This window comes from Numida meleagris, chromosome 3 (genome assembly GCF_002078875.1).
Source record: "Numida meleagris isolate 19003 breed g44 Domestic line chromosome 3, NumMel1.0, whole genome shotgun sequence".
Taxonomy (NCBI): domain Eukaryota; kingdom Metazoa; phylum Chordata; class Aves; order Galliformes; family Numididae; genus Numida; species Numida meleagris.
In genome coordinates, this window is record NC_034411.1 from 6,935,709 (window position 1) to 6,953,491 (window position 17,783).

The following is a 17,783-nucleotide window of genomic DNA, read 5'->3' on the forward strand; positions in this document are numbered from 1 at the left end:
GTCAGTGCAGCTCTCCACTAAATTCCACGTGGCTTTCAAAGCCTTGGCAATATCAAGCCATATCCTCCCTCACCGAGGGCTGAGATTGACTTTGCATGTCCGTGGGAAAGCTCACGGGGCAAGAATTTTCCTGGGGCTCCCCACACCCAGTGCAGGGGGACAAGCCCTGGTCCACAAACCTGCAGAGACCACCGAGGTCTTTTGGAGGCTGATGGATGAATGGCTGAGGCCAGGATAGTGGATTTTGGAAGGGGCTCTTCCAAACCCAGAGAAATCAGCTATTAGAAGCAAGCGGCCACCCTATCTTTAGCCTGAGCATCTCCATCCCCACCTGCCTGCTCTCCTTCAAGGTCCAGACACACCCAGCACATGCAGATGTCTGCACAGATACTACCACAAAAGAAACAATCGACATATTTAGAAGCAAAAGCATTTAGATGGCATGTCACTTCCAGCACATTTATGATATGATGGCCATTGATATCTCACAAGGATAATAACACTTAATTAATTAATTCATATTTCAATACCAAGCTCAAAAGGACCCTCTCTGCTTCCCCCCCTTTCTGAACAAAGATCTAAATGAAAGTAGCCAAAGACCAAAAAAATGTCACCATTAACAAGTCATAAAGTAAGAAAGACAGAGTAAGAACATTTGATCTTGTTCTATACAGGAACCTTTCTAAGATGACTGCTCCAATTAAAAAAAAAAAAGTAGAATTTATCATTTTGATGATACAAAATGATGAACTTGACTATTATATGCATATATTTTGTTTAATGGCTTCATTTATTTTAATAACAAAGAGAAACTAGATCTTTACAGATGAAAGCTTTATTTCATGGCCTCAGTGCAACTGGGACTTTTAAAATCTGTGATGTTAACCAAAATGTGATAATGGATGTTCTCAAGGGCCCTATTTTACAGCATTTTATGCAGAGCCAAACTCTACGTGAGACATTATTACAAACATAATGTTTAGCCCTATTTTAAGAAAGTAGAACTGACTCCAGTGTCAGAGACCCTGTAATTGTTTTCCGTCTGGTGCTTGTTCCCTGAGCATTTACTTTTGCAGCAAAGTGTGGCTATAGAAATACTGTGACAAAGGCATTAGTTCTCTGAAGACTTGTTAAAAAATGGTACTGAAAGGCACCATTTGTATGGTTTTGGCTGGGAGGGGATAAGAGTGCGATTGCAATATGACTACTTTATCTAGAGCCGGGTGCCTTGAAGGCTCTGCTGACATCCAGAAGAAGAGAAAGAAAAGGATTTAAAAAAAAAAAAAAAAAAAGCCAGTTCTGCTACCATTTTTATGCCAGTTAATTCTTAAAATGGAATTAATCAGAAACACCTCATCAAACTTGATCATGCTTTCAACCATTCAGAGGAACTCAGCTATTCCACTTTTTTTTAATTATTATTATTTTATCTTGGTGGATTGGAACCAGTTGTTCCAGGCAACCGCATCACTTGTGCCAGTGCAGCGCTAAGGATGTAGTGTTTCAGGAAGGCAGACCACAATGGCAGCTCATGACTAATGGCTGGATCTTCCCTGGCTGGGCGGCAGCAAGGCCCCGGGTCTGAGCTGCCACACGTCCCCTCGTCTGCGGCCGATCAGCAGATGTAAGCACATAGGCCCTGTCAGGTTGACATATCATTCCTACGACAATGTCAACGAGTATTAATGTTCAATTATCTGTCCTAGAAATAACCCTCGCTTTTATGCATTGTATAACTGCACGCGTGGCGCCACGGTAATGCAAGCGACAAGGGCAGAAATGCCCGCACTCCCTGGTTGCTGTGAGCTGGCTGCCCAACATCGTGGTGACATTGCCTTGCGGTATGAGTGGACGCCTTCCCCCTCCTTCCCCTCTCTTCTTTCTTTTTTTTTTTTTTTGGAGAGCATGTTGCCAAGACCCCACAGACCTTTATCCTCCTCTCCGTGTGCTGCATGTCACCACCGTCATTGATACACCAAGATACACTCACAAAGGGCAGCATTTGGGATTCCACGCTCGCTCCCAAGCACAGCACGGTAGCTTCTTTGCTTTTATGGAGGACCATCAGCTGTCTCTTTCCCATTTTTACACTTGCTCTCAGGTATCATTTACCAAACTCAGATGGCAACAGTGGCTTCTTCCAGCGCTGCGTCAAGCTCAATTGACCCCCAGCACTAAGGCTGGAGCAACTTGTCCAAGTGACACATTACAGTTTCCCTTCAACAAATAAAATTAGAAATAACACCCCCAGTAGAGAGATGGCTTGAAGAGCAAACACAAGCTCATTCCAGGCATCTTTTACTACTGTTCAAATATTAAAATTATCAATCGCTTCTGCAGAGGCCAAATTCAAATCAGGCCCTTGGAGCAAAATGCTAAGTGAGTATTTCACCTAAATCAGCGTTACAGTCAAATCACTACTCATTCCAATAGGCTGCAATAGCGTTTGCGTGATTTTTGTTACTATGGCACAGCTTCCTTGAGCTAACATTCAAAGGTTATCAGCTGTAAGTTATGCTTGCTAAGTCTTCTTATACAACTCACAATCAGAGGGAGGGAGTGGGAGGAAGCGGCACGATAACCGGTGCCAGCTTTGAGATAAAGCCCTCCACGTAATCTCTGTTTATTTAGACAACCATCTCACCACAGCACCGGTGCAAAAACAACCCAGGTGGACAGCCGGGGGAATTTCTCCTGCCTTATCGCGGTTGCATTACATTTTGGGGGTAAAGTGAAGCAGAGTCCCTTATTTTCTCAAGATAACTTTGAAAATTGATATAATTGTAAAAAAGTTTGAGGTTTCGTTGTTTGGATTCACTTGGCTGGTTGGGTTGGGTTTGCTTTGTTTTCTTTGGAGAGGGGATGTCTGTAACAAAGCAGTGTGCTTGTGCTTCTCTATTTCTGGAGGTTTTGGAGAAAAAAAGTTCACCGTATCAAATTTAAGGATGAGGATCCTGCTTTGAAATATTTCCCGCCAGAGGGGATTTGGGGTGTGTGGAGTAAATACAAGCACCATGGGATCAAACCAGAGCAAATTCAGCTGATGGTACTATTTCTCCTGCTGCTCAAGCCCAAAGTTGCGTCTAACATATGCAAACTCATTTCCTCCCTTTTTCCCTCTGACGATTCACCCCACCATTTACTCCATCATTTTAGGTAAGGGGAAGTGATGAATGCTGCTGAGTGCCAGGTTTTTTGGTGCAAGATGAATAACCCCAAGGAGTTGCACTGAGTCCCAGGCTCCTGTCAGCCCTATAATTGATGATGGCTTCCCTGTAAGGGGTGGGAACTGGGACACATTAATGCTCAGTAGGGGAAGTAAAGGGAGCAAATTGACTCAGCAACAGTGCTTTTTACCAAGGCTTCTAATAAGAATAAACTGATCACTGCCAAATGTACTTTAGTATCACAGGGAGGTGGAAAAAAAAATCAATCTGCTCAAAGGAAATAAGTGTAATACCAGAAGTTTCTAAAAAAGTGAACTTTTAGACTCAGAAGCATAGCAGCGTGTTTCGGCCAGGGCTGCTTCTTTCGGAGCTGCCATTTGCCACTAAACCAGAAAACGAATTTGCAGCCTTAAAATACAAAGATGAACACTGCAAAATGATGGCTATAAAGCCAGTGTATCTTTTCCTAATCAGCCAGGGTGACAGCCAGGGTGACAAAGTAAGGATACAGCAAAACCCATGACAGGACAGACCTCAGCCATCTCATGCCACCGCACAGATAAGCACCAGGCTCCAGGTGAAAGCATTTCAGCTTTTGCAATACCAAATAAATCAAGGAGGCCAGCGAGGTACATCAAAATGAACAGGTAAAGATGATGTTTGTCACTGAGGCAAGAAATCACTGGGGCTGGTGCTGGGAGCAATGTGCATCTCTCCTGTCAGCAGAGATTTGGCACCGCTGTGCCGCCGAGGGCCATGAGCTCGAGCAGCCTGTGAGGACACTGCCCGGCGGTCCCCATGATGCGTTGTCACCATAGCAATGAGGCTGGATGTGGGCAAGTGACAAGCTGCTGCCGTCACCACTCGGCCCTGCCCGGCAGCCTGCAGGACCAGCCTCCCTCCTGAACAGGCCCCAGAGTAATCACCGGCCTGCCGTGACGGCTGCGGCCAGCCAGGCACCGCTACGCAACAGAGAGCCTTTGTTTCACTGCTCTTTGTGTGTTTTGGGGAAAAGGCAGAGGAAAGTGAGGAAGGAGGAGACGGAGAGGGGCAAGGCCGGCCGTGGCAGGGCGCACCAGGCTGTTCGCTGCCAGTGGGCCGCTGTGGCCTGCTGCCCACATTGCCACGGCCACTGCCTGCGTGCTCTGCCACTCTGCTGCCACCACCGGAGGACAGCAAGATGGCCTGCACAAGCCCTCTCAGCACTGGAAAGCCATCTTCTAGTGGGATTCCATTTCGGCTGGCTTCTGTGTTACGTTTGCCAGTGCTCACATGCACTCCCTGGCTATTCTCAAGCACACGTAGCATGCCACGCACTTGCCACTCCTCAGCAGCCCTGCAAGCAAAGACCTTGAAAGTTCAGTGCTTGAACATTTTAAAAATCTGATTTATTGTTCCAGGGAAACAAGCACGCAACTCATCTTCCAAGGCCAATGTAACGCATAAGAGCAACTAAACTGAATCATATAAATTCTGTATATCCTTAAAAATATTATTGTCTGTAATTTAATCTAACAATATTTCGAGGCCTATAACCTTGCACGCAGAGGCAATTTCCCAAGCATTAATACTTAAATGGGTCATATGCACCACATCTGTCATTCTGTCCTGAAGTCTATGAGGCACAACCAAGACTCTGCAAGCCTATTGATTTTTCTAGCATTTGCTTTAATTTACTTAACCATTGAGAAATCCATCAGTACATAAAGGGCAACTGTCCATTACTGCCTCATTTGCAGACATTCTTTCCCCTCATTTTTTGGTAAATATTTCCCCTTAAATCGCTGCGTGTTTACAGTGTAAAAATGAATCCGGAAAGTGCTCACACCTGTTTCTGTTCAGTAACTGCTGCACTGAGGTATATGTAATGTGCTTAAAGATAGAATAAATATCTAGACATTATTACATCTGTGTGCAAAGGGTGGTAAATTAGATCCTAATTACATTAACAGGGATTCTGCCTCCCAGCTTAAATTTTACATGAGCACTCTGTAAAAATCCAAAAGCTCTGCTGTGGTTTCTTTACGAGCTGGTGATTACAGCTACTTCCTATGCGGTCACTAAATATTCTGTTTACAAATAAATGAAGAAGCTTTGAGCCAACTTGCCAGGGTAATAATCCGTTTTTTCCCCCAGCAAACCTTTACCACATACGCATGGCAACAATCAGAAGCCCTGGCTTCATCTAATTACTCTATCACATAATTTCACAAATTGCCTTTTCACTGGGGAGCCAAGTGCAAAACACGCTCACAGTGGGATTTCAGGCAGCAGCTTTCATTTACTACTCATTTCTTGTTAAATTAAACACAAAAACACCAGTTGTGTGAAAGAAGTCAAAAAGAATGCTTGCAAATGAGTCAGACAAGTGTATCTTATATTTATACCATTTGCACAAAATAGCTCATTGGCAAGTTGGATTTTTAATGGCACCGTTACAGCCCTTAACCCTTTTGGAGCCCTAGCACATTTTCAGGAGCGAGCAATCTGCCCTTGTGGCATCACATGTAGAACCTAGGCTGGTGATCTCTGACAGCATGCCATCCCAACCCACGTCCAGGTGCAGGAATGGCACCAGGCAGCACCTCACCCTACAGAATGACTGGAAAATAGCTGGGGCCACCAGGCACCCACCAGTCCCCTCTCTGTAGCTCGAGGCCCCAGTTAAAATGTTGCATCACCACATGCCACAGACGACTGCCTTGCTACCAATCCCACCTCTGACCAACCCCTTCAGCTTCAGGGGTTTTGGAGAGAATTCATCCCACAAATTCCCAGCGTCAGTGCATTACACCCATCCAATACAAGGGAGGAACAGTTCTACAGCTAAATCAAGTGTGATTTTAAGTGCACATGGATATGATTCACATTTCACTCCAGTGCATCCCCAAGGTGCAGGGGAACCACTGGGACCGAAGGGCAGAGGGACCCAGAGGGCCAGAGCCCTGCTAATTATCTGCAAGCTAATGAGGCAGGATTTTAGTCTGCCGAGGAGCACAAATTATTTTGAAAATAATTGTGGCAAGTGTAACGTTGCCAGTGGAAGTGAACCAGAGGTTACACTGCTCTAAGATGACATTTTTACATCAACAAGTACAAAACTAAAACACGGCCATTAGTAATTAAAGCTGGTCCTTTTGTAGCACCAGAGCCAGTAGGTCAGGTACCGTTTTACATCACAAACCAGGCCTTTATGGCTGTAGATTTGCCAGTATTATCTGCACAGGGAGAAGAAAACATTAGCAGCAGCTGTCCGTGTGCTTCCACACTGAAAATCCTATTCATCCAGACAGGTGGAGTAATTTTAAAGCCAATGTGGTGCAATTTTGATGCAACTAATGCCACTGTTTACTAAAACACCACCATTACTACTGTTTATGAAAACACTACAAAAATTGCATTTTATTCATAAGAATCTAAAGATTCTGGTTATTACCAGCTTCAGAATGACTCCGCCCTGGTGCAGCTCACGCCCACCGGGTCTCCCAACCCAAGATCACCAGTCGGGGGAAAGCTGGCCATGCCACGTAGACAAGTTCTGCACTTCTGAGACACAAATGGGTGGTTTCCAGGCAGCGAAGAGGAAATTTGCCTGCTAACACTGAAGGAAGGCATTGGGATGTCAGGTGTGCGTCTGACGCAGCGATGCCTGACAGCGAGATCCAAGGTTTCTCCTCTCTGCCATTCCCACGCACAGCACAACCTCCTGCACTCACGGCAAATAAGCAGGGCTCTGTCTGTGGATCTACTGGTTAGCTGGATGCATCTAATATTGCATTATATATTTCTGAAAATATCACCGAGGGGACCCAAAGCCTTGGCTGATGTGCATACAGGTGGCCTAGGAAGAAAACTGTCACTTTCAAGTTGCCATTAGAGAACAGAGACTAAGGTAAGGTCTGTCCATCTCCTGAGTTTAAAGAAATTCCTCAAAAAACTTCCTGCATGTATACCCTGAGCCAACCCCTATTTATAAGTGTCAGAATACTTCGCCTTTTGCATCAATGATACAGAGCATCAGAGTGGGAGTAAGTTGGTTTTGTTTTTACATAATCCCAACATGTCTTATACCTCACAATTTGGATTGGAAAGGGTCAGCCAGTAGCCAAGAAAGGAATATTCGTGCTATACGTGATGTGTGAGAAGCACTTTCAGGGCAGAAGTTTCTGGTTCATAAAACAGAAGACCCATTGGTGAGTCTTGCAGACCTTGCCTCATTAAAATGATGGCCCACCACTGGAGTGAAACAAGTACTCTGCAAAGTATTATGGGTCTAAATCAGGAAATGATGCACGAGGCGAGGTAAATTAAATAACTACATATTAACTTAAACTCTTTTCTGCCTACTTACCTTCTCTCTACACATATATTTAGCGTTGCTGTAGGTTACAGAGTGAGGAGCTAGAACTATAAAGGTGGTCTGATCAATGCATTTGTTCATACAATGAAAACTGGATTTTCAGCCGAGCATTTTGGGGGAAAGGATAAAACTGTACATGGAAAAGATTAACTTTCCATCAAGAGAAAAAATATCTTTCACAATAAAAGTTTTCTCTGGGAAATTTCAATGGGTATATAGCAATCGTAATTATTTAACATCAGGAATCTTGAATATACGCAGTGAGAAAAACATGTAAGCTGAAGGTAAATGTAGGAAGGAAGCAGTGAAACTATTTAAATGGTCAAAAAACAATTCACTTCTCATGCCTGGCCCGGAACAACAGGCAAAGGAGTTTACTCACTGCCATGTTTCCCGCAGTATCAGTGTGGCAGTTCATTCAGCCATGGGTTAAGTTCATGCAAACAGATGTAGGATATTCTACGCCAGAGCGAGGGAATGAATCTTACACAACTTTATGTACCACTTCCAAATCTGAGCCTATCTGAAAGGCAGCTTATCTTACACTGCAGATTAACACATCACAGCAGATATGTGCCCAACTGGTGTGGTGCCTCATATTTTGGCACTTCACCTGATCTGATTAAGTCACTCACTTGCTTTCACTGCTGCTCTGCGAAACTCCTTAAAGAGTGAGGAGATTGCCAATGAAAAATTAACACTGGCACTTATATACATAAGCATATCTGAGAATCAACATAGACTCTTTTGTAGCAACTGTGTTAGAGGACAAGCTAAACAAACAACTAATAATGAACAACCGAGCCCATGCATTTATCCTCATTTCCTGCTCACAAATTGCTTGCCAAGATACTCTTGTTTCCTTTGGTGTACTTAGTACTGCAAATTATTTGCCAAAATATTTCTGCAGATACTTCCAGATTTACAAATAGGTGGTCAGATTTTCCCTCCCCCTTCCCCCCTTCAAAATGTGCCACACAAATTTCATCCAGCTGTTTGGACTGCAGCAAGCCAGTCAGCCACATTACACGTTTCTGTCCCCTGACTGAAGGAGGTTAATTTTCAAACCTGAAGTTACACATGCAAAATATCACAGCTGCAAATTTGAAAAGAGGAAAAGAGGGTGGAGAAGAAAGCAAAGCATCTAGTGTTGACTTAAAAATTCTTAATACTGCAAACATTCTTGCTGGTAAACTCATTTCTGAGAATATTTATGCAAACAAAAGGAGTTCCAGTACAACCAGAGCAAGTATAATTTAACATCTGAATTAATGTTTATCATGTTTCAACTTTTCAGTATTCCCTCGCTTCTACCCAGATGCAAAATTCTCCTGGTGTGTAAATACTAATGCTTTTCAGCAGCTTCCAAATAATTCATATTCTTTAATGTGCTGGTGGCTTCCACATTGGTACAACAGTGCCTCCAAGGTGGGAACTGGAAAAAAAGAGAAGATGGCCCTTTGGGAATCCACTCTTTCTCTCTCTAAAACTCAGCCCAGACTGCTAACTACTCTGAGTTCAACCAAAACCCTTCCCTGGATTACTGCTCCTCCCAAGGCCCACGAGGAACCTGGGATGAGATGCTTCTACTCTGTGGCTGAAAACAACACGGTGGCTGTATTCATCAGAAATGAGAATGAACCATACATCTTGAATACTAGATGTTACGTCCACACCAAACTTGTGTATAGAAGAACAGCCTAAGTGAAGAAACCAGCTTCCTTGAACCACCTGACTAAAGGATCCTACATTTTTCTTTTTTGATCTAAAACCCAAGGTTTGCAGCACAGCTCACAGCTGGCAATTTAACCATCTATAGGACAGCGTGAGATCTCAATGCATAGGATGCGCGTTTTCCAAGAAATCATGCAACTGCAGCAACAGAAGCATTGCCAAGAGCAGTACCTTTCCAAAACCAACAAACCAAGCAAAAAAAAAAAAAAAAAATCATTCAACAGTTTTCTTTTAAGGCTTTTCTTTTAAAAATCACCAAGGCTACAAAAAGGGGATGGTCCATGGAGGCTGAATAGGAGGTCAAATCAACACATGTGAGGAAGATATAAGAAAAAAATTCTTAGGGTTTTGGCAGTCCATGTGCTCCATCAAACTCGAGGGTTAAGAAGTTAATTCAAACTGAGTCATCCAAACCTTGTTTGTCCTCCTTTCCGGAGCTCTCAATTCAATTCTGACAGAGCCTCGGAATACGTATCCCCCCTCACAACATTTCCCATTTTCTCCCATTAAGGACAACTGCCACACAGCTTCATGGCAGAAGGGACTATCAGAAGACCCACTCACTGCAAGGCACTCCCATCAACCTGCAGGTTGTGTTTGCTCCAGGGACAGCTCCAAAAGCCTGGCTTTCCCAGGAATCCAGGACAGCTGGCACTAAGAAGCCTTGCAGATGGGGAAGAAAGATTTTTACAGTTTTGCCCACAATAAAATCAAGTGAAAGAGGAGACTTGCATATTTGGGATAAAGGGGGAAAAAAAACCCAACAACCCATTCTAAGTCCAACATATTGAAATCTGAGCCCTGTTACGCAGATGAGCTGCAGGAGCTCTCTGGCATTTTTCAGACCAAGTGCCAGTTGGTGCAGGATGGAGGGTCCTTGTAAGAAGTACTATGGGGAAAGTTTTTTTGGGGGTGTTTTATTTTAATGTCTCCAAACCCTCCAGTGAGGAGAACAAAGAAAACCCTTGCTGTTTTTGCCAATCGCTTCCCTATTTTATGCTTCCAGCAGCATTGTGTTGCACCCATCTGCCCTCTCACTATACCCCTCTCCAAACACAGAGGAGCATCCAGCCAAGGGAGTAGGGGCTGGGAGCCAAATTCACGACATACTCCTCCCAAAGCAGGACTGCAGAACCATAGAGGGACAGGAAAACACTTGCAAACCACCTTACCCTTAAGTAGCTAGCCTGTAAAATATTAATATATAAAATAAACTCATAGGATTACACAGTGTGACAGTATTTTTCTATCAGAATAATGTCTTGTGAGGAGACGGAGAATGTTATAAGAGGATCTAGCTGAGTAAAAAGTGGCTCCTTCAAATACACATCTCCAATAAGTTATTTTCTACACATACCAGCTTTGCTAGATAGATTGCATATTGCTCATTAAAAGCTATCTTGCTTATTAAAATGGTATTGGCTGTTCAATAAAGATGCAAAATCTAGACACATAATAGAAAAAAAGCAAACTTTTTTTTTTTAACCTTAAAGTCAACATATTTCAGCTGCATCTTTTATTTTTTGCTCTGTCTCCCATTTCAGTAAGATTTAACCTCTTAAGGAAACGGTTTTAAAAGCAGTTACAAATAATGATTAAATTATGGGATTTACATGAAGGAAATCCTTGGCCCATTCATTTTTTAAATCACAGTAATTTGTTTTTTAAAGGTGTTTGAAGTCCTTGAATCTACCTCCTGGCACCATTAAAAAAAAAAAAAAAAAGAAGCTTATAATCCCCTAATGTACTTAAATAAAGCCTTCAATAGTTTAAATTGTTATTAAACATCTTTGGGGATTATAATTTTATGGGTTGTTTTTTTTTGCCTGATTAGATGATGAATGTGAAGATCATCAAATACTCATCATATAACAAACTAATTACATTGTATAATCCCCAAAATGAGGTTTGAATTCCAACAATTTAAATTAACCTGGATTTAAAGCGTGCAGAGAATTCACAATGAGTGGACAAAACACTGGAAATACACCCCGCAAACTCCCTTTTAGTTTTAAACAGAAAGGTGCAATTGCTGAGACAAAACCATAGTATGGGTTGAAGCAGAAACTAATCCTGTTGCCACAATTACATTTCTATAGATCTAGTTGTAGGGAATTTTTTTTTTTCTTCCCTTCCTCCAAGCTTTTCCCTTCCTTCTCAATCCCTGCTGAGGGCTTATATGTTACAGCGAAGAGATCTGCCTGAAAAACGGTGGCAAGATATGAGCCCTCAATGTAAAGTGATCCAAAAAATAATAAAAAAGGGGGCAAGCAACATGCTGCAGCACACTCTGTTGTGACACTCAGGGCAACCCTTTGGAACCCAGCTCCATCCCATGACTGCTCTGCCCCAGCCTCCAGCGGTATTTGCTGCTCATCTGATCCCATCCCACAAACCCCACCTCATCCGGGGCTCAGCTTCTACAGTTTGGGGACATCCTCACCTGTCCACCGAACTATCAGCAGCCTTTTTAGCCTTCTTATTTTTTTTTTTAAATAGTAATTTTAAAATAGGTTTTCACTTCAAATTTATAGCGTTCCCCTAAAGCTGGATTTCACAAACATCAAAGTATACAGGCCAGTGCAATGATCTACCATCATCAATTTCAACAAGTTCCACCGCTATGCTTCGCCTAACTAATGGCCAACCTAGGCAGCTATTCCAACACAGATCTTAATAAAACGTCGGCTGGAATAGCAAGGATGAAAAAAATGAAAACCACAAAATCCTGAGTGTAAGCCTGGCCACCATTCCTTGTATTGTTTTAGCTGATTTTTGTTGTTGTTATTCTCCGGGGAACAGAAAGGAAGGCAATTTGGCTGAATCTACCCCCTGAAGTGTTTCAGGGCATACTGCCTGCATCCACAGAGGACAGCGCTCGACTACCCTTTGGGCATACGTCAACTCAGCTCTGCACATCAGTCAAAATAATGGGGGGCTGCAGCGTGACACTGAGTGGGAGCTATTGCCCAAACAGCTCAACAAGAGGAGAGGCGATGGCCTCGTGTTTGATGTTTTCTTCAATAAAGAAAAAAGATTTTCCTCCTAAGTGGAAAATGAGAACTAAGGGACAAACCTTAGGAAATGAAGTCAGTACACAGAGGAAGACTTAATAGTCTTTGAGATGGAATAACTGCATAGGAGGAATTAAACCAACTTATACACTTTTAAAAGATTGTATTAGACCTCCATTTATTTTAGATCTTTCCAACCATTAATCATTAGTATGACAGACACAGCAATTACTGTCTATTTTGTTTAATTCCATGCCACTGATGTGTATTAATATTATAATTGTGAGAAAAATCTTTTGCCTTTGAAAAGGAGTGCTCCTAAATAGCAGCCCAATTAGGAATCACCAGAGGCCAAGGGGAGGCTGTACCTCACCTTTAACCACTGCCCATTTCCTCCCTGCCATTTTACAGATGGGAAAGTGAAGGCAGGCTAAGCACGGGGGGCAAAAGGGAGAGATCCCTTGCTATTGACACTTACAGGCAGGTGAGCACCAGAGCTCTGCCTGCCTCCCCTAGAAGAACCCCTGGAGCCCTCCCTGACACGGATGCCTAATGTGGTACCTCAGTGGCCTGTGGGGCACCCCACAACCTCCTGAAGCTTGCAAGCTGGGCTTTGATTGCAAGAAGGACAGCACCCCAGGCAGCTTGTTCAAGGTGCTGCATTGCTCTAGCACTAACTGCGGAACTGGCTCTTCCCATGTTATCAACAGGTTTGCTTGCTCCACACACAATGCACACTGCTCTTCTGAGTACGCAAGTTCTCTGGGGGGGTTCCCAATCCAGCAAGAGCATTTCAGGTTGCAGCACAGGCTTGGAAGCACCTACAAGGGTTTCTAGCCTTGTTTTCATTTGGGGGAACTGTCCATGACCTCACCTAGAGTTGTTTTGTCCCAAGGTCCTAGGTGACGAAGGTTGGCCTGGGAGATGCAAACTGATTTTGCCTTACTGAGCTGACTAGGCAAGCCTGGAACTGCACCATTGCTGCCAGGAGAAGGAAAAGCTGCCCTGCAGTAAATTTGTCTGCCCCACCTAGTTGGGCTTCATCTGCACAGTGGATGGTGAATTTTTAGAAGTAAGCTTGAGCTCAGTGCTGTAAGGTAGCATATGCAGCAGTTTCACTGTGCCTGTCCTGGGGAGTTCTGCACACGAGCTCTCCAGGAGAAGAGACCACCTTAGCAGTATGTGCCCAGACAGCAGCAAGCTCCACAGGCACCCTCCTCTTCTCTTTTGCACACCATTACCTCTCAGCAGAAGAGTGAAAAACCACTCACACCCTGCACCCAGCCTGTCCTGACTGCAGAGCTTGCAGGGCGTCTTCTCCAACCCGCACCTGAACAGGCTGCAGCAGGCCAGTGTAGGCATTGCTGGCATCCCTGGGCCATCTGGGAGGGAGATGCCCCTATAACTCACGTCTATCTGCTGTGAGGCAATGGCCTGTCAGCTCATCTCAGGACCTAGAGTCGAGGAGTCCCTGCAACTGCAACAAACCAAAAGGGATCGTAGCCCTCAGGAGCAACACACTACATGAGATGGGGCTAGGGGGCTGGCAAAGCTGTGGCATGGCTGGCGTGGAGGCTGGAATTAAAGTGGGGGCATTCGAAACCCTCCCCAGCCTCAGAAGAGGAGTGCTCAGGCACGAAGGTTCATTCATAGTGACCTGGGACAGCACGGGGCAGGATTCACTGCCTGATCCCGGTGCTGACAAGAGTCACGCAGGTATCTGGTTTCTTGGCGCAGCGGGGGACGAAGGGGCAAACTGCAGGAGCACGGTCTCCACTTTAGGAGCGTGCCCTTGGCTGGGCTCCACAGGGCTGGACAAGTTGGCGGCTGCTAGTGTCACCCTGTCCCTACCTAGGGGCCGAGATGAGAGGCCAGCGCTTGCTTGTCACCACTGCCTGCAGGGCATAGGCTCCCCTCGCCTGGGTCTTACCCCGCTGGCACAGAAAGCAGGCTGGAAATCTTGGGCAGAAGGCTTAAATCCCCACAGCGGATGACAACACAGCAACAGATCGCCAGGATTTGATGGAAAAGAAGAATGGCATTAGAAACACTTTGCTAAATACTGACGTTAGAAGGTGTGGGACATCATATAAACTCTTTAAAGGAGCTCCAGCATCCAGCTTAACCCCGCACACCTGTCCAGAGCTTTTCATTTCTAATCCCAGAAATAAATACAGGTAGCTGTGGCAACAGAAATAGCTGCTCATTCCCCCCTCCCCTTGATGACGTTAAAAACAGTGGTAACTTACACTCTGGGAATGAGAACATCTCAGAAAAAAAATTATACTTTTCTATTAAACCAGATACATTCAGACCTTTCATCGTGAAGCTTCTGACAAACATGTGAATAAGGTCTTTGTTTTCCCATGCTTTGTTTTTAGAGCTCCCCAGTTATTTGCCGCTGCTCTCTGCTCCAAAGCAGTGATTCCCATGTCAGCTACTGGGAGCTGCAGTGGGCAGGACAGGGCTCCCAGGTTGGTAGGATAAGCTCAGCCACATTTTGTGGTGACGTCCTGTTAACAACTGCGACTCCAACCAAAAATCTAGAAACAACAACACACAAAAAACACCCCAAAACCATAAAAAGATACGCTCCATGCTCCTCCCCTGACAGCTAGCAAATGAGGCAACAGCTCTGCTCAGAACAGTTCCCTGAGCTGCCTGTCAGTAACATAATATGTATTTTTGCTTACTATGACTACTACAACTATGACATTTTCCATGTTTTATTTTGCATATGTGATCTAGAGTTCACTTACTGTTAGATGCTGGAACAGCCATGCCCTCATGATATTTGTGGCTACTTTGGGAAAGATGCCACGCTTTTTATGTCGCTTTTTGTCCTTATCTGGATCATCATCATCACCTGTGCTGGGGGAAGCTACACTGTTGTCCAAGCCGTCACCTGTAAATATAGTGAATCAAATTTTGACTTATGCTACCTTTATATACTTCAGCCGAAGCCTGGCTTTGGGTATAAACTGCATGAATATTTAAATGAGGTATAAATTCTTTAACATTGTAATTCACCAGGGGTTGAAGGGTTGGGGGGGAAGAGACACGGGGAGAGGGAGGGTCTCAGGACTGTGTCAGCCCAATTCTGGGTTATCCTGAAGGACAACGTGGCCATTTCTGCCACTGGATTCATCAGTGTAACCCAAACAAAAAGCGCTTAATTTTATTATTATTATTATAATTTTTGCAATGCATCCCATTTGAAAAGGTGGCTTTTCTTCACATTGGGTCACTTCCCAAAACTAATCCCCATCAGCTACATTGGCTGAGATGGCAATTAGGAAAGCATTGATGCTGTCCCATCCCCATGCCATGAGCGAACCTGGGTGCCACATCTCACTCTGGGAAGCAAAAAACTGGGGAGAGATTATGGTATTGCAAGAGAGCTGCATTCACCCAAATTCACAAACAACCAGAAGATTGGCACGCCACTTACATTAAGTCTTTTCTAGATGTCCAGCTTACCCTGCCTTTTTGATGGGACACGGGTAGCTAACTGGCCTCCCCTCTGCCCAGCCTATGGAAGTTCATACTGGGATAAGTAGGTACCAATTTGACATACACTGTAGGAATTAACACCCGGCTTTGTGCTGATGCACCGCGTCAGTGCAAGGTGTCTGCTCCCGTTAAACAACTACTGATCCAGAATGAATTTCCTCAATGCAGAGAAGGTCTTAGACACATCTCATCACATTAGCAACATGTCTCCAGGAGCACGTAACTGCACAGCAGCCAGCTTTGGTCTGGGCTGATGGGCTGGCAGTCAGAGCAAAACAAAAGTTGCAGCGCTCAGCCTGCTCGCAAGTTTGCATTGCAATTTTTGTTTCAAACCCTGAAACAAGTCCACGCAGAAATCCAATCTTTTCACTCTCTGCATGTGGACTAAACTATACAGCCTGCCTTCCAAAGACATCACTTTTGTAGCAGCTTGGAGCTGCGATGTTTTTAAGCAAGTGTTTTTTACGCCCTGGGGCAAGAATGATGAAGAAAGTCATCTGAATGGGGCTAAATCAAAACTAACTCTGTTAACAATCAAAAAAAGCCCATCATCAACACAAAAAGAATGCAAGCTGTCAAAATTAGGATTTGTTAAATAGCTTTCAGTGGTAAAAAAAAAAAAAAAGTTATTATTAGCATTATATTTTTAGTACCTCACTGACTGTGACAAATTTCTAACTGTCCTTATGACTTGGCCTGTGCCTTTAATGAGATGGTAACCTTAAGTAGCTATAGACACAAACAAGATTTTTATGAAGAAATCAGATATCCGATAAATTTCTTTGAAATCTCAGTATGTAAAAAAGGGCTTTTATACAGAGAAGCAATTCACCATATAAAATAATAATTCATAAAAGAAACATGAGCAAAGGAAACAACTCAACAGCATTTAAAATTCCACGGGCTAATCCACTTCTGTCTGAGAGAGGCAAACAAGGAAAAGAAAAGTATTACGCATTCATTGATTAAAAATGAAAAGCTTCTAACCTAATGACACTGCCTTTCACCACCTCCCTACAATTGTCCCCCCCCTCTTTTTTTTTTTTTTTTTTTTTTAAATACACTCTCTCCTCATTTCAAACCCCCTTCAGATTAATTTAGCAGGCATTGCCTCGTGCCTGATGGGAGGAGGACTCATTGATAATTTATGGAAATATCTACTATAATCCAAGGGAGATGACTTTTTTCCAGCTTTGTGCATCAATAGATAATCAAGGCCTTAAAGCAGCCTGAGCTTCCCATTACCTCGGGCAAGAGAATTCCTGAAAGCATGCCTCCGGGGCACCTGAATTATATCCTCCATTAGGGGAGGAAAAGCTTTCTGCATTCCACCTATAACACTCCCCAGAACCTTTCCTGTTTATTTCTGCTGTATGAAAGCAGAAGCATTAGGAACAGGATTTTTTAAGTGAAGACTTATGTAGATACAATGGAGAAACCTTTCAAGCGCGAGCCAGATCACCTCCTTCAATCCCTGGCAGTGACCTATCCCAAATAAAAGGTTTCTGTTACATCATTAGCTCAAGCCAAAAACAGCCTCGGCTTAATGCACAGTTTGTTCTTCCTACTGTTTTTAGGCAAATACTGCTACTTTACTCCCATCTGGGAGGGAAATTACACTGCTGGGTTGTAATCTAAGACAAGATTTTCATTGGAAGCAAATGCTTTCAATCCAGTGTAAATACTGGTGCATGTTCAGAAAAGCCTAAAACAATAAACCCTGGCCCCGTCCGACCCAAGCTGGAGAAAGTGAAAGGGAGGGAGCGGATAACAAAGCGCCCGGCTATCCGAAAAGCAAATTCTTCGCTAGACTTTTATAAATTGTTTAACCTCTTCCACTTTTTCAAATTGAAAATTGATCCCGTAAAGACTAAACCGCGGAGAGAAGTCTAAAGGGTCGATTGTGGATTTTAGCATTTCCATCTCCTTTGCAACTCGAGACGCTCACCTCCGCGAGGTCTCCGGAGATGCAGCCTCCCCCTCCCTTCTCCCCCC

At 43.9% G+C, this 17,783-nt stretch overlaps 1 protein-coding gene across 1 annotated transcript in view; it reads right to left on the bottom strand.

Annotated features, from left to right (window-relative positions):
• MEIS1 (Meis homeobox 1) overlaps positions 1-17,783 on the bottom strand; it is a gene marked incomplete in the record, with an annotated part of 95,798 nt that overhangs the window by 29,829 nt on the left and 48,186 nt on the right. The window contains 1 exon segment of the mRNA XM_021392939.1: positions 15,035-15,180. Coding sequence (XP_021248614.1) covers positions 15,035-15,180 — 146 coding nt within the window.